The sequence below is a fragment of the Trachypithecus francoisi genome, unplaced genomic scaffold (assembly GCF_009764315.1).
Source record: "Trachypithecus francoisi isolate TF-2019V2 unplaced genomic scaffold, Tfra_2.0 Lachesis_group1, whole genome shotgun sequence".
Taxonomy (NCBI): Eukaryota; Metazoa; Chordata; class Mammalia; order Primates; family Cercopithecidae; genus Trachypithecus; species Trachypithecus francoisi.
Window position 1 is genome coordinate 147942623 of NW_022681454.1, and position 16627 is coordinate 147959249.

A 16627-nucleotide genomic window follows, 5' to 3' on the forward strand; every position below is an offset into this window, starting at 1 on the left:
AGTCTCCATATGTTTGTATCCTTGGGCCACAGCAATCCATGGTCCAGTCTGAACCCTTCCAATTATAAATGCACTGAGTTGAGGAGTGTTAACCCTGAGAATCTCAGGGCAAGTCATCAAATTTCCTGACTACTAATCAGGGCAGAATGCAATGGGCATCAGCTGGGCAAAGTCGATGCTCAATTAATCAGTGAGTTGGCCTTAAAAACTAGGAGAAGGTTTAAGGAAAACAGAAACTCGGCATATCATAACACACAATCTCGGACCCAACTCTGTTACCTTTAAAAAGAAACGATTTTTGTATCGCCTTTAAAAGGGCTAAATTTCTGACATTTGGGACAATCCTTACATGATCTGCAATTTTGACTGAAAATAAGATAAAAGCAGAGATAAAATCGTGTCTCTAGAAGGTGTGCTTTAATACTAATCCCTAAATTTGAGGGTTTAGAAAGGAAGTTTCAATAGCAATAGGCTAAGGAGAAGCAATTGCCTAAAGAGAAAAGGTTGATTCTAGCTCTAACAGAATTCTGATTTAAGTCAGATCAATGGGTCAATGACTGTAAAAGCCCACTTCAAATTCAACCTGCTGAGACACAGTATATGCTGCTTAAAAATAGAGAAAAACTGAATCTGAAATAGAATTCAACTACTGTGGATCAGAAGTTTTCTTATTTGTGATAACCTTTGCATTTGTTTTCTAAAGTCCTCTGGGAGCATCTCCTTATGTCTGACCTATTCATAGACAGGTTTACAGTCTCCAGCAGGTAATGAATTCTATTAATTTGCTCATTTAACTGGAATATAAAGTTGCATTATGGCAGTGTTTTAAATCACAAAGGAGTTACAACGACGCATAAAATGGTATATAAATTCAGGGAAAGGTCCTCAACTTAACTCTTCCTTCATTTTCTTCTAGTTCCTCTTAAAAACAAAAAAATACAAAATGTCTAGCAGTTATTGTAGGGTTCATATTTCTACAGGATTTAATTATTTCTCATGACAAAAATACTTGAACCTTCTAAAAACTGGGTAGATAACACCAGAAGGCCAAAATAAAATGCAGTAAATGATGAAACTATCTCTGCTCATGCTAAGGCCAGGCTGCAGGAAGCACTGGCATAGACTGCGCTTTGCTGCTTTCTCTATGTCCCGCATTGATGTTGCAGAATTGCTTAGGTAAGCTTCTATCAGCATGTTCATGATGTATTTTCATCAGAATTTTAACCCATTGTCACCTTTTAAACAAGTTTTCTTTGTAATTAAAAAGACACAGTGAGCATCGAAATAATCACTATGTGAAGCGTTTTCTTTTAAAATAAAGAATAAATAAATAATAGAGAGGGGTTCTTGCTATGTGGCCCAGGCTAGTCTTGAACTCCTGGCCTCAAGCAATCCTCCCACCTCAGCCTCCCAAAGTACTGGGATACAGGTCTGAGCCACCATGCCTGACCTTGGAGTGTTTTAAGCTTGATAATTCTTCACGATATAGATGGTTATCTCCTTTGTATTTTGTGCAAAAGAACACAAATAAAACTTACTTAACACAATGAGATGAAACAGATTCTCTTTTCCCATTTCCTCCTTCTGGAATATCAATCTAGTAAAGACAAAATCAAGACAACAATTATTTTTTTTTCAGATTTTCGTCAGATAAATTTAAGGTTAAGTAATTAGAAAGTGCATGATTGAAATGGATTTGTTTCGCTAGGTGTTAATCTGATTAAGAGGAACTACAGGTGCTAACTGGATTAAAAAAAAGTATAACGTGTGAAGTAGCCTTCCTTGAGTAGCCAATCAATTCTCTTATTTGCTGGAATAACCACATTAATATCACTCTAATTCTGACTGAATTTTCTTTATCCCTTTTTTTTTTTATTTTTTTTGAGGCAGGGTCCAACTCTGTCACCCAGGCTGGAGTGCAGCGGTACAATCAGAACTCACTGCAGCCTCGACCTCCCAGGCTCAAGTGATCCTTCTGCTTTACCTCCCCCAAGTAGCTAGGACTACAGGTATGTACCACCATACCCGGCTAATTTTTGTATTTTTAGCAGAGACAGGGTTTCACCATTGTTGCCTGGGCTGGTCTTGAACTCTTGGACTCAAGCAATCTGCCTGCCTTAGCCTCCCAAAGTGCTGGTATTATAGGCGTGAGCTGCCACACCCTGCCAGCTCTATCCCATATTCTCCAGGTTGAAAACTGCAGCTGAGAAGGACTTAAGATAGAAATCAGGCATTAGGCATTCACAGTGCCACGCATTAGCTCTACCACACCTACTCCAAGTGTTGGTAGAACCCTGCAATACTTCTCTGACCCCAAGATAAAATATTTTAATAAAACTTTGGATTCTTGGGCCGGGTGCAGTGGCTCAAGCCTGTAATCCCAGCACTTTGGGAGGCTGAGGTGGGTGGACCAGGAGTTCGAGACTAGCCTGGCCTGGGCGACAACTGTGAGACTGTCTCAAAAAACAAAACAAAACAAAACAAAACAAAACAAAGCAAACAACTTGTGGATTCTCTTCACATTTATAACTGGAACATTTTCCCCCTTCAACATGAATAGGGAAGGAAGAAAGGAATCTGTATTTAGCAAACATCTACTAAGTGGCAAGCACTTTATTTTATTTATTTTTTGAGACAGGGTCTCACTCTGTTGCCCAGGCTGGAGCACAGTGGCATGATTATGGCTCACTGCAGCCTTGCCCTCCCATGCTCACACCATCTTCCCACTTCAGCCTCCCAAGTAGCTGGAGTTGCAGACACCTGACACCATGCCCAGCTAATTTTTCAATTTTTTTGTGGGGACAGGGTCTCACTATGTTGCCCAGCCTGGTCTTGAACTCCTGAGCTCAAGTGATCCTACCGCCTCAGCCTCCCGAAGTGTTGGAATTACAGGCATGAGCCACTCTGCCCAGCCAAGCACTTAATATAGTATCTTATTTACAAGGCTCAGTAGAGGAGGGCTGGGCTGCGATAAAACATTTGGCTATAATGCATGCAATCTAAAACTACTTAAAGCTTGAGGTTTATATTAACTAAATCAGTGCCTTCTTGATGAATTTTAAAGGTTTGAAGTTTTAAAACAATTTTTTAAACTTGCGGGCTTAGAAATAACACACCAATAATGTGGCAGATTCTGTGTGATTGATTTCAGTGTGGTAATTGTGCTTTTTAAAGTACTGCTACATCGGGCAGAAGAAAAATGAGGAAGAGTGCTAAAACAAACATTATTCTTAATATTAATTTAGAGAATGTAGTTGAACTTCTTCAAAGAATCAAGGCATAGATAAACTAGACAATTTTTAATGCCTACCCTTCATAATCCAAGAGATTCAAATTCATTTCTATTTGAAGAATTCAGATTTTCTGTTAGTCTTGTTTTCTAATTTTGTGATGTAATGGAATTTGTTTACTTTTTCCTTCCAAATAAGCTGTTAATGCAGTTAAGCTAGATTTTTTTGATATTTCATAGTATCATAAGTGATATCAGGGACGAAGTCATCCTCTTCCAATGATACAAATGTGTGAGGGCTGTCTGATTTTATCCCCATATTTCACAGCCATCTGGGCTTACACACAGCTCTCACACACAGGAATCCTTTCACAAGTTAGGCTGTGAGGGTATATAAAATTCTGGTACTTTAATATAATTATTCTAATCAGATTAGAAATTATTTTGTGGGCACAACCATTAATGAACCACTATCTACAATACAAATACCTCTGTATTCCCAAATAGATTTTTTTTTTTTAAAGACAGAGATAAATAAGAATGGAAAAGATGAAAGAAACCCAAACCAAAATGTACTCCAAAGAAAAGAAGTGGTACCATAATCTCAGAGGACACCTCTACAGGATAATCTAGTATCATTCAATTCATGTTCACTAAATGTCTCAAAGAATTACCATATATCCTTAAGTGCTTAACAACCCTCCAAGAACAGCTGATTCAGCAGTTGACCTATGGTGGTCTTTCACTTTAGGATTTCAGACAGCATTTAGGCATTAAGCTCTAACACCCCATAATATAATAATTAACCATCATCTAGTTGACCAAATCTTTATTTTTGAGTTTTCCAAATGCCAAATGAATCAATGAAAAAGAGAGAACTAGAATCTGGGTTTCTAGTTATTTTTTCCAAACTACAAGTCACATAGAACCCACTGAGTATATGACTAAATTAAAACAAATACAACCCACTTACAATCACTTTGACATAGTTGGCAGGAAATATGCCAGTCTGGTTTCTACAGTTCCCTCTGTACCAGTCTGTATCTATCTTCTCCAGAAGATAAACAATTTCTCCAGAAGTGAGGTTCAAATCATCAACTTGCTCTGTAATATAAAATTATGGTCATGTATGATGAATTATCCTGGTTGCAGATTTGATAAAGGCACAAAGTAGCATTTGGTTGTGTCCACTGAGGCAGTTACATTCCACTGATTCTGAGAATGTATTATACTAATCAAATTGACTTAAAAAATGCTATTCTTTTTTTGGATATTGTTATGAGCTCCCTTTTTAAAGACCAAATTAGTTACATTTACCATGCTTTGATTGATGGGAAATGGTTGAATAAAAACACTATTGTGTTAGCAAATGTTTCCTACTGTGCCAATATAAACCCATGCTGAATACACACTGAACAATGAAAAAAGTTTATAGACGTGGTATAATATTCTTATTATTCTCAATCATGCTTACAAATCATTTTAATTTCAAATGTTAACTAAGGGAGTACTATAAGTCTTTAGCAAATAAGTATACCCATACCAAAATAAAAATCAGCCTATCAAGTGGATAAAAAGAGATTGTAAGTAAATCAGGAGTTTATTTGTAGCCTTGGGTATGAGGGTATTTTAAAAATTATTACAAAAATAATTATATTATGTGTGGGCATGGGTGGCTCATGCCTGTTATCTTAGCACTTTAAGAAGCTAAGGTGGGAGGATCACTTGAGGCCAGGAGTTCAAGACCAGCCTGGGCAACATAGCGAGACCATGTCCCTGAAAAAAAAAAAAAAAAAAAAAATTAGCCAGGTGTAGTGGCACCCCTGTAGTCCTAGCTACTGGGGAAGCTGAGGGAGGAGGATCACTTGAGTCCAGGAGTTCAAGGTTACAGTGACTGTGCCACTGCACTCCAGCCTAGGTGACAGAGCAAGATCTCGTCTCAAAAAAAAAAAAAAAATATTTTGCTCTCATAGGTAAGTAGCAGCTGAGACAACTTTGAGGACAAAAGAACTTCAGTTATTATGTTAGAATTAACTTTATTACTAATTTTTTTTTTTTTTTTTTGAGACAGGGTTTTGCTCTTGTTGCCCAGGGTGCAATGGTACAATGTCAGCTCACTGCAACCTCTGCCTCCGAGGTTCAAGCGATTCTCCTGACTCAGCCTCCCAAGTAGCTGGGATTACAGGCATGCATCACCACGCCCAGCTGCTTTTTTGTATTTATAGAGATGGGGTTTCAACATGTTGGTCAGACTGGTCTGGACTCCTGACCTCAGGTGATCCACCTGCCTTGGCCTCACAAAGTGCGGGGATCACAGGTGTGAGCCACTATGCCCAGTCATATTACAATTGTTAATTAGTACCCACTATTTTGAAAGAGTTAAAGAGTTTGTGACTGGTAGGCAATTTGCAATGTTCATCTGTAAGGGAAAGTCTCTCTCTCTCTCTCTATTTCTCAGGGAGCTTCAAAGGCAAGGGTATACAACTAAGCTTTCTGGAATGGCTGGTACAATCGACCCTTCTTGAAGTGGAGTCCTGGATAAGATGACCTCTCTAGTCTAGGACAGTACAGGCATAGAAAACGAAGAAGGAAGCCCTTGAGAGGCTAACCCCAGGGCAGGGAGAAAGACTTACTCCTGGATCCTGTGGTTCTCCTACTGTATTATTTACATCCTTACCTGCTGGGAAATCATGAAGAACAACAGCATGAGGAGCACCACTGTCAACAGGCTTCTGAGCGTGGCTTGGATCCTTAGGGGGGAAAACAGGGCTGTGAATGAAGTGTGCAGGATAGATGGTGGATTTATTATTCACTCTGAGATCAATTTTTTTTTTCTCATTAGAGTCCTCTTGACACAATTACATTATGAGTACAAGATGCAAACCACACAGTTGAGCCAAACAAGGGAATTATTATCAAGTTGAAGAAGAATGTGTCCTTGCCAAGGGAGGACAAAAATCTCAATTAAAATATCCCCCAGTGTGTTTTGTTTTTGCTTTTTGAAACTGAGTAAAACAAAAGGGAACTGTTTGTTTACTTTTAAACAGTGTCTATTCTACCCTGAAGTAGTGGTTTTTGATCTCTTTCCCTTTCAAGGGTAGCTTTTTCCTTAAAACTGATCAAGACGGAGTCTTGAAAGTTGTGTCTTTATTAGGATGGGAAAAGGAAGAAAGTTCTATGATTTATGCTCTTGCCTTTTGTAATGAAAGGAGCTAATGACTTTCCACAAAAGTATAATTCACAAAAAGTAAAATCCATTTCATTTATTACCTTAACTAAGTGCTTTTTCTAATTTGAAAGCAACGCTGCCTCCCATGCCTGGTCTGCATTCTGTCTTTAATCCGAATGGTTTATTCCAACAGTAGTTCTAAATAAATTTGCAAAAATAAGCTAACATTCTCTATCCATCTAGCCAATTGCCTAGATTGGCCAGACAGAAGGCAAAGCTGAAGAGTGACCTCTTCTTATTGACTAGCAATTGTTATTCTTAGTTTCTTTACATGAAGAGACAGGCTTATCCTCATCACCATCAAATCTCACTGAAGGATATTATTTGGAGTTATAACTTAACACTCTTCAACACTGGCAAGCCTGTGAAATAAATAAAGGCAGATTTTTGTGCCCTTTCTTGTCTCTTCACCTCCTCTAATAACTCTTGTCCCCTTAGAGACATCCTGACACTTCGATACCTCTGCCCTTCCCCTGGCCATGATGCACCAGGCTGATCAGAGTGCACGGTGAATGATGGTCCACTCCATTTCAACCCTGCAGCGCCTTTGCTGAGATCTTTTCTAAATCTCACGTGCTCTTTCAACCAAAATGCCCCTGCAGAAACAAAACTTTCATTCTCTCAACTTAGGTAAACTGAAATATAACAAGTCAAGACTCTAATGGCTAATGTAGCTTACTAAAGTGGCTTACCAAGATGACCCTAACATTTTTTCATGGACTGCCTAATGCTTTTCTCTAAATAAATGAACACTATGGAAATTTCATGAATTCTGAGATATTTTAGTTCTGACATGGCTTTTTTTTCTTTTTTTTTTTTTTTTTTTTTTTTTTTTTTTTTTTTGAGGCGGAGTCTCGCTCTGTCGCCCGGACTGGAGTGCAGTGGCCGGATCTCAGCTCACTGCAAGCTCCGCCTCCCGGGTTCACGCCATTCTCCTGCCTCAGCCTCCCGAGTAGCTGGGACTACAGGCGCCCGCCACCTCGCCCGGCTAGTTTTTTTGTATTTTTTTAGTAGAGACGGGGTTTCACTGTGTTAGCCAGGATGGTCTCGATCTCCTGACCTCGTGATCCACCCGTCTCGGCCTCCCAAAGTGCTGGGATTACAGGCTTGAGCCACCGCGCCCGGCCTACATGGCTTTTTTTTCTTTGACACAGGGTCTTGCTCTGTCACCTAGGCTGTAGTGTAGTGGTGCAATCACAGCTCACTGCAGCCTTGACCTCCAGGGGTTAAGTTATCCTCCCACTTCAGTCCCCCAAGTAGCTACGACTACAGACATGCACTACCATGCCTGGCTAATTTTTGTATATTTTGTAGAGATGGGATCTCGCCATGTTGGCCAGGCTGGTCTCAAACTCCTGGGTTCAGGTGATCCACCTGTCTTGGCCTCCCAAAGTGCTGGGATTACAGGCGTGAGCCACCACACCCAGTCCCTCACTAAATTCTGGAATTTTACACAAAATCATATAATTTGTCAACTGTGAAGACAACTCTGTGGGCAGTTATCTCACACATTAAAAAAATAAAGTTTAGAGAAGTTAAATAACCACTGAAGAAGGTGGAAGGGGAACCAAATCCCACTTCCCTGAAACCCAGGTCTAGGGTCTCAACCACGTACCAGGCAACAACCTTCCACTGTTCCCATGATCTCTCTGATTCAACCACAAATGGTCATGTTCATTCAATATTTTCTGTTTGCCAAGTTAGGGGGAAAGTACAACACATTCGTAGAGATATTTACCTTAAAACTAGGCTTTCAAATAGGTAAGTTTTATTTTTAAAAAATGTAACAAAAGCCATTAACCCAGAAGCATAAAGGACGATTCATTTCATTATCACCAATAGCTGCCTATCAGAGGCCAACTCTCTGCAAGTCTGTAGTAAAAGATGAGAAGGTGGTATGTAAGGTGGGAAGAACTTTGCACTGTTATAAAAGACCAACTTTTGGCTGGGCATGGTGACCCATACCTGTAATCCGAACACTTCGGGAGGCCCATGCAGGCAGATGGCTTAGCCTAGGAGTTTCAGACTAGCCCTGACAACATAGTGAGACCCTGTCTCTACAAAAAATTTTTAAAATTAGCCAGGCATGGTGGCGCACGCCTGTAGTCCCAGCTACTCAGGAGGCTGAGGTGGGAGGATTGCTTGAGTTGGGAAGGTCAAGGCTGTAGTGATCATACCACTTTACTTCAGCCTGCCCATGGAGTGAGACCTTGTCTCAAAAAAAAAAAAAAAAAAAAATCTACTTGCTTTTAGCTTCTATTTTTCACAAAGGAAAGCTTTTTGGCAGTATAACTCCCACTGTTGCCATGAGTGTGTTCTGAAAAGAGGAAGGACAGCTATGACAGATGGATAATGCTGTACCAAAACAGACAAAAAGAGTCAGAGGAGAACTTGCCACGTGGGAGCTAAAGTAAGGATTTTCATATGCCAGCAGAAGCTACCTTAACACATATCTCTTCTGCTCTCCAAATACAATTTTTCAGTTTCTTAGCAAACTTCAAAAGATAAACTGCCTTCTAAGAAGAAAAAGTTGGAAAAGATTATGAAAACTGGGATAAATGGCAAACCAAGTACTTTACTTGATTACTATTATTTTTCATATTTACTCCATTTTTTATTTGTATTTTTTTTCAAGACAGAGTCTCGCTCTATGGCCCAGGCTGGAGTGCAGTGGTACAATCATGGCTCACTTGTGGCCTCGATCTCTTGGGCTCAAGTGATCCTCCCACCTCAGACTACAAGCATGCACCACCATGCCAGACTAATTTTTGTATTTTTACTAGGGACACGGTTTTGCCATGTTGCCCAGGCTGGTCTTGAACTTCTGGGCTCGAGTGATCTGCTGCCTTGGCCTCCCAGAGTGGTGGGATTACAGGCATGAACCACTGTGCCTGGTCTATTTTTCATATTTACTATGTTAACAGATAGTGAAATTTTACCTGGATAACTTAAGAAGCTCTTTAAAAAATATACTCCTACAAATTGTTCAACATCATTTTTCTTGCTAAACAAATGACTTTCAATAATCACTGCATCTTCCCAGGTTCCACAAAATCGGGACTTGAGGTTGTTGGATTACATTTCATTGTTTTATGAGCTATAATCAGAGAAATGAGGTTTATATTAAGCTTAAATCTTAAAGGGAAGTGCTTTTTAGTGTCAGACTTCCATTCTGCTAGAAAACTATTCTCTGACACTTTGGTAAACAGGTTTACATTACTTAAAAAACAAACAGCTCTTACAGTTGAAAATTAATGACTGAATATTCTGGTTGTCATAAGTCAGCACATTACGAAGAAAGCAAAACACAGGGTAGTCACTCTATCGAGGTGATTAATATGGCAGCGGCAAGTCTCTTAGTAGTAATTTATTCTAAAAGTGGAATAAAATGCTACTGTAATTTTTACTCTGGTTACAATAAATGTGCTAATAAAAACCTGAAGATGAGATGTAATTAATAGTTCCATGAAATGTGCTGCTACGTGTGATATGAGGGCTGTAACAATATTAATCCCTTACGTGTGGTCTGCTTCTAAGATGTTCATCAAGTGGAGTGATAATCTTCATTTGAGACAGGTGAACTCTGCCAGTGTCTTCTCCCTTTTGGCACTCCAAGTAATTATTTTCCGTCTGCTTCAGCATCACAAGTACATCCCCAAGCTGTAAGGTACAATACTACTCTCTAAAGCAATTATTATTTAATAAAACATTATTACTTTTTCACATTTTAATCTTTGGAGCCTAAAGCATTTAATAACGTGTAATAGTAGGATTAATTTTTTTTTTTTTACATTAACCAGTAAAGAAAGAGCTCTACTTTACCTTACAAGAGAGTTCTCCAGGGTTTTGTGAGACAATATCTTCATTGGCAATTCCATGAGGCACAGACAGCTTAAATGTAAACCAATAAAAGGCTTATTCACAATCAAATAACCTCCTCTTACGTTACTGATCATTTAGGAATTTGGCATGTGTGTGCCTAAAGAGCACCTTCTCCAGCAGCTAAACTCACCCGGCTTCATCACGCTCTAGATCAACGGGGCCTGTCATTTCTCATGGATGTTAAGAGGCTCTTGGGAGTTGGAGTTGGGCCCATAGAACCACAAGAGCTGAACATGGCCTAACATTCCCTTAATGACTATAACCAGGAAGTTCCATTCTACAGGATAAGAGCCACCAAGTCCCCTGGGGGTTTGAAGGAGAAACACCCAGCACTTGACCTCACAGCCAGTTCTTTAATTCAGGGTTCTTACAATGGTGGCCTCTGAAGGCTGATCAGTGATTGGAGCTCTCTGTGTACTGCCTGCCTGCCTGCCTGCTTGTTTCCATAGACCTTGAAGCTCTTCTTCTGCTAGAGTCTCTCTGATACCAAGTGTCTACTTAAATCCATTTCATGGCCTGATCCCAGCCACTTCCTGGTCCACTCAGCTCTGTCTGATCTTAGAATGTTTTTTACATCTCTACTGGACCTTGTCCAAGGGGCTCTGTTTCCTGCTTTGGAAAATTTTAGCTGATGAGTGCACATCAGAGGGTCTGTATTATATAAAAGGCATACCCCAGAAATGTAACCACGCGAGCTCACATCCAACATGGGAAGAAGGCTGCCTGGGCGTTGGGTCACCCAGGAGCAAAGATCCATAGTGCAAGGATGTGGCCCTGTACCGCTGGCTTGGTGGTGCCATTTCCCAGCATCTTTGTCAGATTCCTGGCTAGCAATTTAATGGTACTATAGGCAGGCAATAAATGAAAGATTTAAAGAATTATTTGTAATAAGACATTCAGCTCTAAATATACCATCATTTTGAATGTATTGAGTTTTTTTTTTTTTTTTTTTTTTTTTTTTTTTTTGAGACGGAGTCTTGCTCTGTCGCCGGGGCTGGAGTGCAGTGGCCGGATCTCAGCTCACTGCAAGCTCCGCCTCCCGGGTCACGCCATTCTCCTGCCTCAGCCTCCCGAGTAGCTGGGACTACAGACGCCCGCCACCTCGCCCGGCTAGTTTTTGTATTTTTTTAGTAGAGACGGGGTTTCACAGTGTTCGCCAGGATGGTCTCGATCTCCTGACCTCGTGATCCGCCCGCCTCGGCCTCCCAAAGTGCTGGGATTACAGGCTTGAGCCACCGCGCCCGGCCGAATGTATTGAGTTTTTAAAAATGCTTTATTGACATTATACGACTATGCTAAGAACTGTCAGGCCTCTGAGCCCAAGTTAAGCCATTGTGACCTGCACATGTACATCCAGATGGTCTGGAGCAACTGAAGAACCATAAAAGATGACATTCCACCATTGTGATTTGTTTCTGCCCCACCCCAAGTAATCAATCGACCTTGTTATGTTCCTCCCACGGAAAAAGAGTCACCTGATCTCCCTACCCTACACCTTGTGACCCCTGCCTCTGCCCACAAGAGAATAACCCCTTTAACTGTAATTTTCCACTACCTACCCAAATCCTATAAAACTGCCCCACTCCTGTCTCCCTTTGCTGACTCTTTTTCAGACTCAGCCTGCCTGCACCCAGGTGAAATAAACAGCCTTGTTGCTCACACAAAGCCTGTTCGGTGGTCTCTTCACACAGACGTGCGTGACAAGAACCAAACGTGAAATCTGGTTCCCCTTGAGAAAGGGCTCTTGACACAGAATGGCCAAATCAAGTAGAGGCTACAACTGGCATGATGGTTGGGAGCAGGCGTCAGAGCCAGCTGACCTGTTCTCAAATCTTGCTCCCACCATTAATTAACTGGATTTACAACCCTGGGCATGTTACTTTATGTCTCTGTTTCTTACTTTTCTCACTTGTTCAAGGATAATAATATCTACCTCACAAGGTTGGTGTGAGGAATAAATGAGTTATTTAATATACACATAAAGTGCTTCAAACAGCGCCTGGCTCATAATTAGTACTCAATATACATCAACTACTGTTTTTATTTATTAATTAAGTAATCTATGCCAAAGAACACTCCTGGGTTTTAGCAATTAAAGTTTTATCAGTTTAAATGAATATTAATATATATGAATATACTGCCTCCTTCTTATTTGTCTATACCCTTCTCTAAAGAGGATTTTTAAAAAACTCTGAACAGCTTAAAGAAAAAATAATTCCTGGCTCGATGATGGAAATGTAGTAACACAATATAGAATTATTAATTGCTGTTCTTGTTACAAGCTACTCTGTCATTCAATTGGTAAAAAGTGTAAGCAGTCCTGCTCTCATGATCATTTTTATTTTTTATTTTTTTTAAAAAAGAGACTCACTGTGTCACTCAGGCTGGAGTGCAGTGGCATGATCTTGGCTCACTGAAACCTCCACTTCCTGGGTTTAAGCAGTTGGCTTCCCAAAGTGCTGGGATTATAGGTGTGAGCTACTGCTCCTGGCCTCCTTATCATTTTTATTTGTTTTACATCTTTCAGGTTAACCTGATTAATGTAGAGAACACATCAACTTGTTGTTGTTGTTGTTGTTGTTTTGTTTTTTTTTTGAGATGGAGTCTCACTGTTGCTCAGGCTGGAGTACAGTGGCACAATCTCGGCTCAGTGCAACCTCTGCCTCCTGGGTTCAAGTGATTCTCCTGCCTCAGCCTCCAGAGTAGCTGGGATTACAGGCGTATACCAACACGCCCAGCTAATTTTTGTATTTTTAGTAGAGACAGAGGTTTCACCATGTTGGCTAGGCTGGTCTCGAACTCCCGACCTCAAGTGATCCACCCGCCTTGGCCTCCCAAAGTGCTGCGATTACAGGTATGAGCCACCAACCAGCAACTCTGTTTTTTAACTGTGGCAAATGCAGACAAAAGTTTAGGTCATTTGATGAGAAAAACATTAAAAGAGAACAAAATCAGTATCTCAACTATTGATGAAAACTTCTAACTGGTAACTATTAAATGGATCATGATAATTATTAGGCTTACAAAAGGGGAAAATGAGGGAAAAATCATCCATCTTAGTAAGAACTTTCTACTTCATTTTAAAATTTACTCAATGGGAAAAGGAGTTATTAGATATAAACTACATCAAGATATAAACCATAAGCCTGGAGGGGAGGCATGTTCCCATAGCCCCAGCTACTCAGGAGTGTGAAGCAGGAGGATCCCTGAGCTCAGGAGGTCGAGACTGCAGTGCACTATGACTGCATCACTGCACTCCAGCCTGGGTGATAGAGCGACACTCTTAATGAAAGGAAAAACAAAAGATATAAACTATAGTATCTATCAGAGTTTTCCCATTAGTATTACCCACAGGGTCAGGTTTTTCAAAATTTCTGTTTGGTCCAGCCAGGCAGCAAGTTACAAGCGTGGCCTGCCCGGCTTTCTCTCCCCTTTCCCTACATTTCTCCTAATAATGAAACCCTGCTTTAAAGACCTAGGTGTTTTGTTTGTTTTGAGACAGAGTCTTGCTCTGTTGCCTCGGCTGGAGTGCAGTGGCGCGATCTTGGCTCACTGCAATCTCTGCCTCCCGGGCTCAAGCAATTCTCACGCCTCAGCCTCCTGAGTAGCTAGGATTACAAGATTGTGCCATCACGCCTGGGTAATTTTTTGTAATTTTAGTAGAGACGGAGTTTCACCACGTTGGCCAGCTGGTCTCAAACTTTTGGCCTCAAGCTGCTGCACCAGCCTCAGCTTCCCAAAGTGCTGGGATTATAGGCATGAGCCACTGTGCCCAAGACCTAGAATTTATTATGGCTACTCATCTAAAGCACTCTTGGCGTCAAGGGACAATTCCACATTTGTTCCATCATCTTTTTCTAAGGAATAAATGAATCTTATATATACTTTAGGGCACATCTCTTGACCACGAACATTTTTAAAAGCTAAATTTACCATGTATTTACTGTAGAGAGGGTGTCCTGGTTTGGGGCGAGGGGGTAGCACCGGATCTTGATTTTTAAAAACTTGACTCTTGGCTTTTGAGAGTCCAGTTGCCAAGTTACTTTGTTTTTTCTGAAGATCCATGTCAGAAGAGGATCGATTAAAAGGCAGTTTCTTATTAGATCTTCTGGTTGCAGAAAGCTTTGGGGGAGGTGGTCTCTCAGGGGGCACCTTGGTTGGAGGCTGTTGAGTTGGAATGGTTTTTCCATTCACAGGTCTGAAAATCAATGTAGCAGCCATGAGTCAGTGTTCTGATCAGTATTAAATTCTGTTCTGTCCTGTCTTACACACATACACACACACACACACCACACACACACACACAGCTTTCTGCTAGTGGAATACAATTTACTGAAACATGCAGTGTATGCTATTTTTGAGCAAACGACTGCTGCTGCATTAAATTAACATTACATTATTAGAGGAAATGCCACGATTTTCCAGCTTCCTCTTATCTTGCACTAGAGATTCATTAGTTCAAGACAAACAAGCATTTACTATCATGAGCTCTCTAAGGTCCCATTTGCTCTTAAACACATCATGACTATTTCTGGAAACTAGGCACTTTCCACCAAAGTCTGAGATGAAAAGCCTGTAAGATATGATGCATGTGTGCTGGGGTCTTGCACATGATTAGAAAAGGAACATCAAAATCCCCTAATATTCATGTTATAGGTGTTACTATTAAAACTCTAATTTAGATTAATATAAAGAAAGCTGAAAGGATAGGACAACTGTTCTGAAAGGATAGGACAACTATTACTTTGAAAGCTTTTCCTTAATCTCTATGATATAAATAATTTTCAGCCGGGCGTGGTGGCTCATGCCTGTAATCCCAGCACGGATTTTTGGGAGACCCAAGCGGACGGATCACGAGGTCAAGAGATCAAGAACATCCTGGCCAACATGGTGAAACCCCATCTCTACTAAAAATACAAAAATTAGCTGCACATGATGGCTCATGCCTGTAGTCCCAGGCCTGTAGCCTACTCGGGAGGTTGAGGCAGGAGAATTGCTTGAACCTGGGAGGCGGAGGTTGCAGTGAGCTGAGATCGCACCACTGCACTCCAGCCTGGAGACAGAGCAAGACTTCGTCTCAAAAAATAAACAAATAAATAAATTTCAACATAGTAATAATGTCTTCTGATAGCATTACAGCCCTTTATTTGAACAGCTCTGGAACTCAGAAGGCAGTCACCTCTGAGCTCACAAAGCCAGTCCCCTTTGGAAATGTCAAAAACCAGTCTCTTAACCAGGAGGGTGTTAGTGGGCATGTATATGTATATTCTAGAAGTGGAGCTGTTTTAAGTTCAGAAATGAGTCTTGTTCATTTATTTGAGGAAATAAATGCTCTATGAGTTGAACTGTGTTAAAAAGGGAGCAGAGATTCCCACAACCTACCGTTATAAGCAGACTGTGGATTACGGGGCCTGGGTGAACTGGTGAGATTATTTCATCGCTAAAAAAAAGATCCAAGGCCAACAACACTGAATTGTGGTGGTAAAAAAGAGAGCTGGGTCTCTGAGTCATTAATTTTTCTCTAACTTTTCCCACATTTACTTACCTCGGTGGCAACCTTGGGGGTCCTCGCACAAAACCTCCTGTTTGACCCGGGTGGTTGGATTCCTACAAGTAGCAGAGAATGCTTTTTAGTTAAGGTTAATCTGAAACGAGAACTTGTCAAGAGAAATTCTGGACAACCTTTTGGCTGGATCTACAAGCAGAAATGCAGTTGAGTTATAGAAAGTAGCTTACAAGAGTTTTCAGCATTAAACAATATTAACTTACTTCTGCCTAAATTATTCATGTCCTAATACAAGTGAAAACACTGACAGGAAGAAACCAGTCTCCTGTTGTGGACCACAGCTTGAGCAATTGCACTGCATGGTCATGCACTCAGTGGATTCACGAGATATTAAGGGAAAATTTAAGCAGGCCCTAAAGAGAATTTAAAAATATATGTTCTTGGCCAGGTGCGGTGGCTCCGCCTGTAATCCCGGCACTTTGGGAGGCTGACGCGGATGGATCACGAGGTCAGGAGATCAAGACCATCCTGGCTAACATGGTGAAACCCCATCTCTACTGAAAATACAAAAAATTAGCCGGGCATGGTGGCGGGCGCCTGTAGTCCCAGCTACTCGGGAGGCTGAGGCAGGAGAATGGCGTGAACCTGGGAAGCATAGGTTGCAGTGAGCCAAGACCATGCCACTGTACTTCAGTCTGGGCAACAGAGTGAGACTCTGTCTCAAAAACAAAAAACAAACAAACAAAAAAAACTATCTATCCATCTATCTATCTATCTATCT

General features: G+C 40.8%; 1 protein-coding gene across 15 annotated transcripts in view; it reads right to left on the bottom strand.

The window, feature by feature from the left end:
* SH3D19 (SH3 domain containing 19) overlaps positions 1-16627 on the bottom strand; it is a 199023-nt gene that overhangs the window by 13720 nt on the left and 168676 nt on the right. For 8 of the 15 annotated variants that reach the window (XM_033215464.1, XM_033215468.1, XM_033215465.1 and 5 more), the window contains 7 exons: positions 15886-15947; positions 14274-14538; positions 10281-10349; positions 9978-10118; positions 5907-5979; positions 4203-4333; positions 1539-1597 (listed from right to left, as the gene is read on the bottom strand). In XM_033215464.1, the coding sequence (XP_033071355.1) occupies positions 1539-1597; positions 4203-4333; positions 5907-5979; positions 9978-10118; positions 10281-10349; positions 14274-14538; positions 15886-15947 (800 nt within the window). The remainder of the gene's footprint in view (positions 1-1538; positions 1598-4202; positions 4334-5906; positions 5980-9977; positions 10119-10280; positions 10350-14273; positions 14539-15885; positions 15948-16627) is intronic. The other 7 variants (XM_033215471.1, XM_033215466.1, XM_033215478.1 and 4 more) reach the window with 1 other exon arrangement.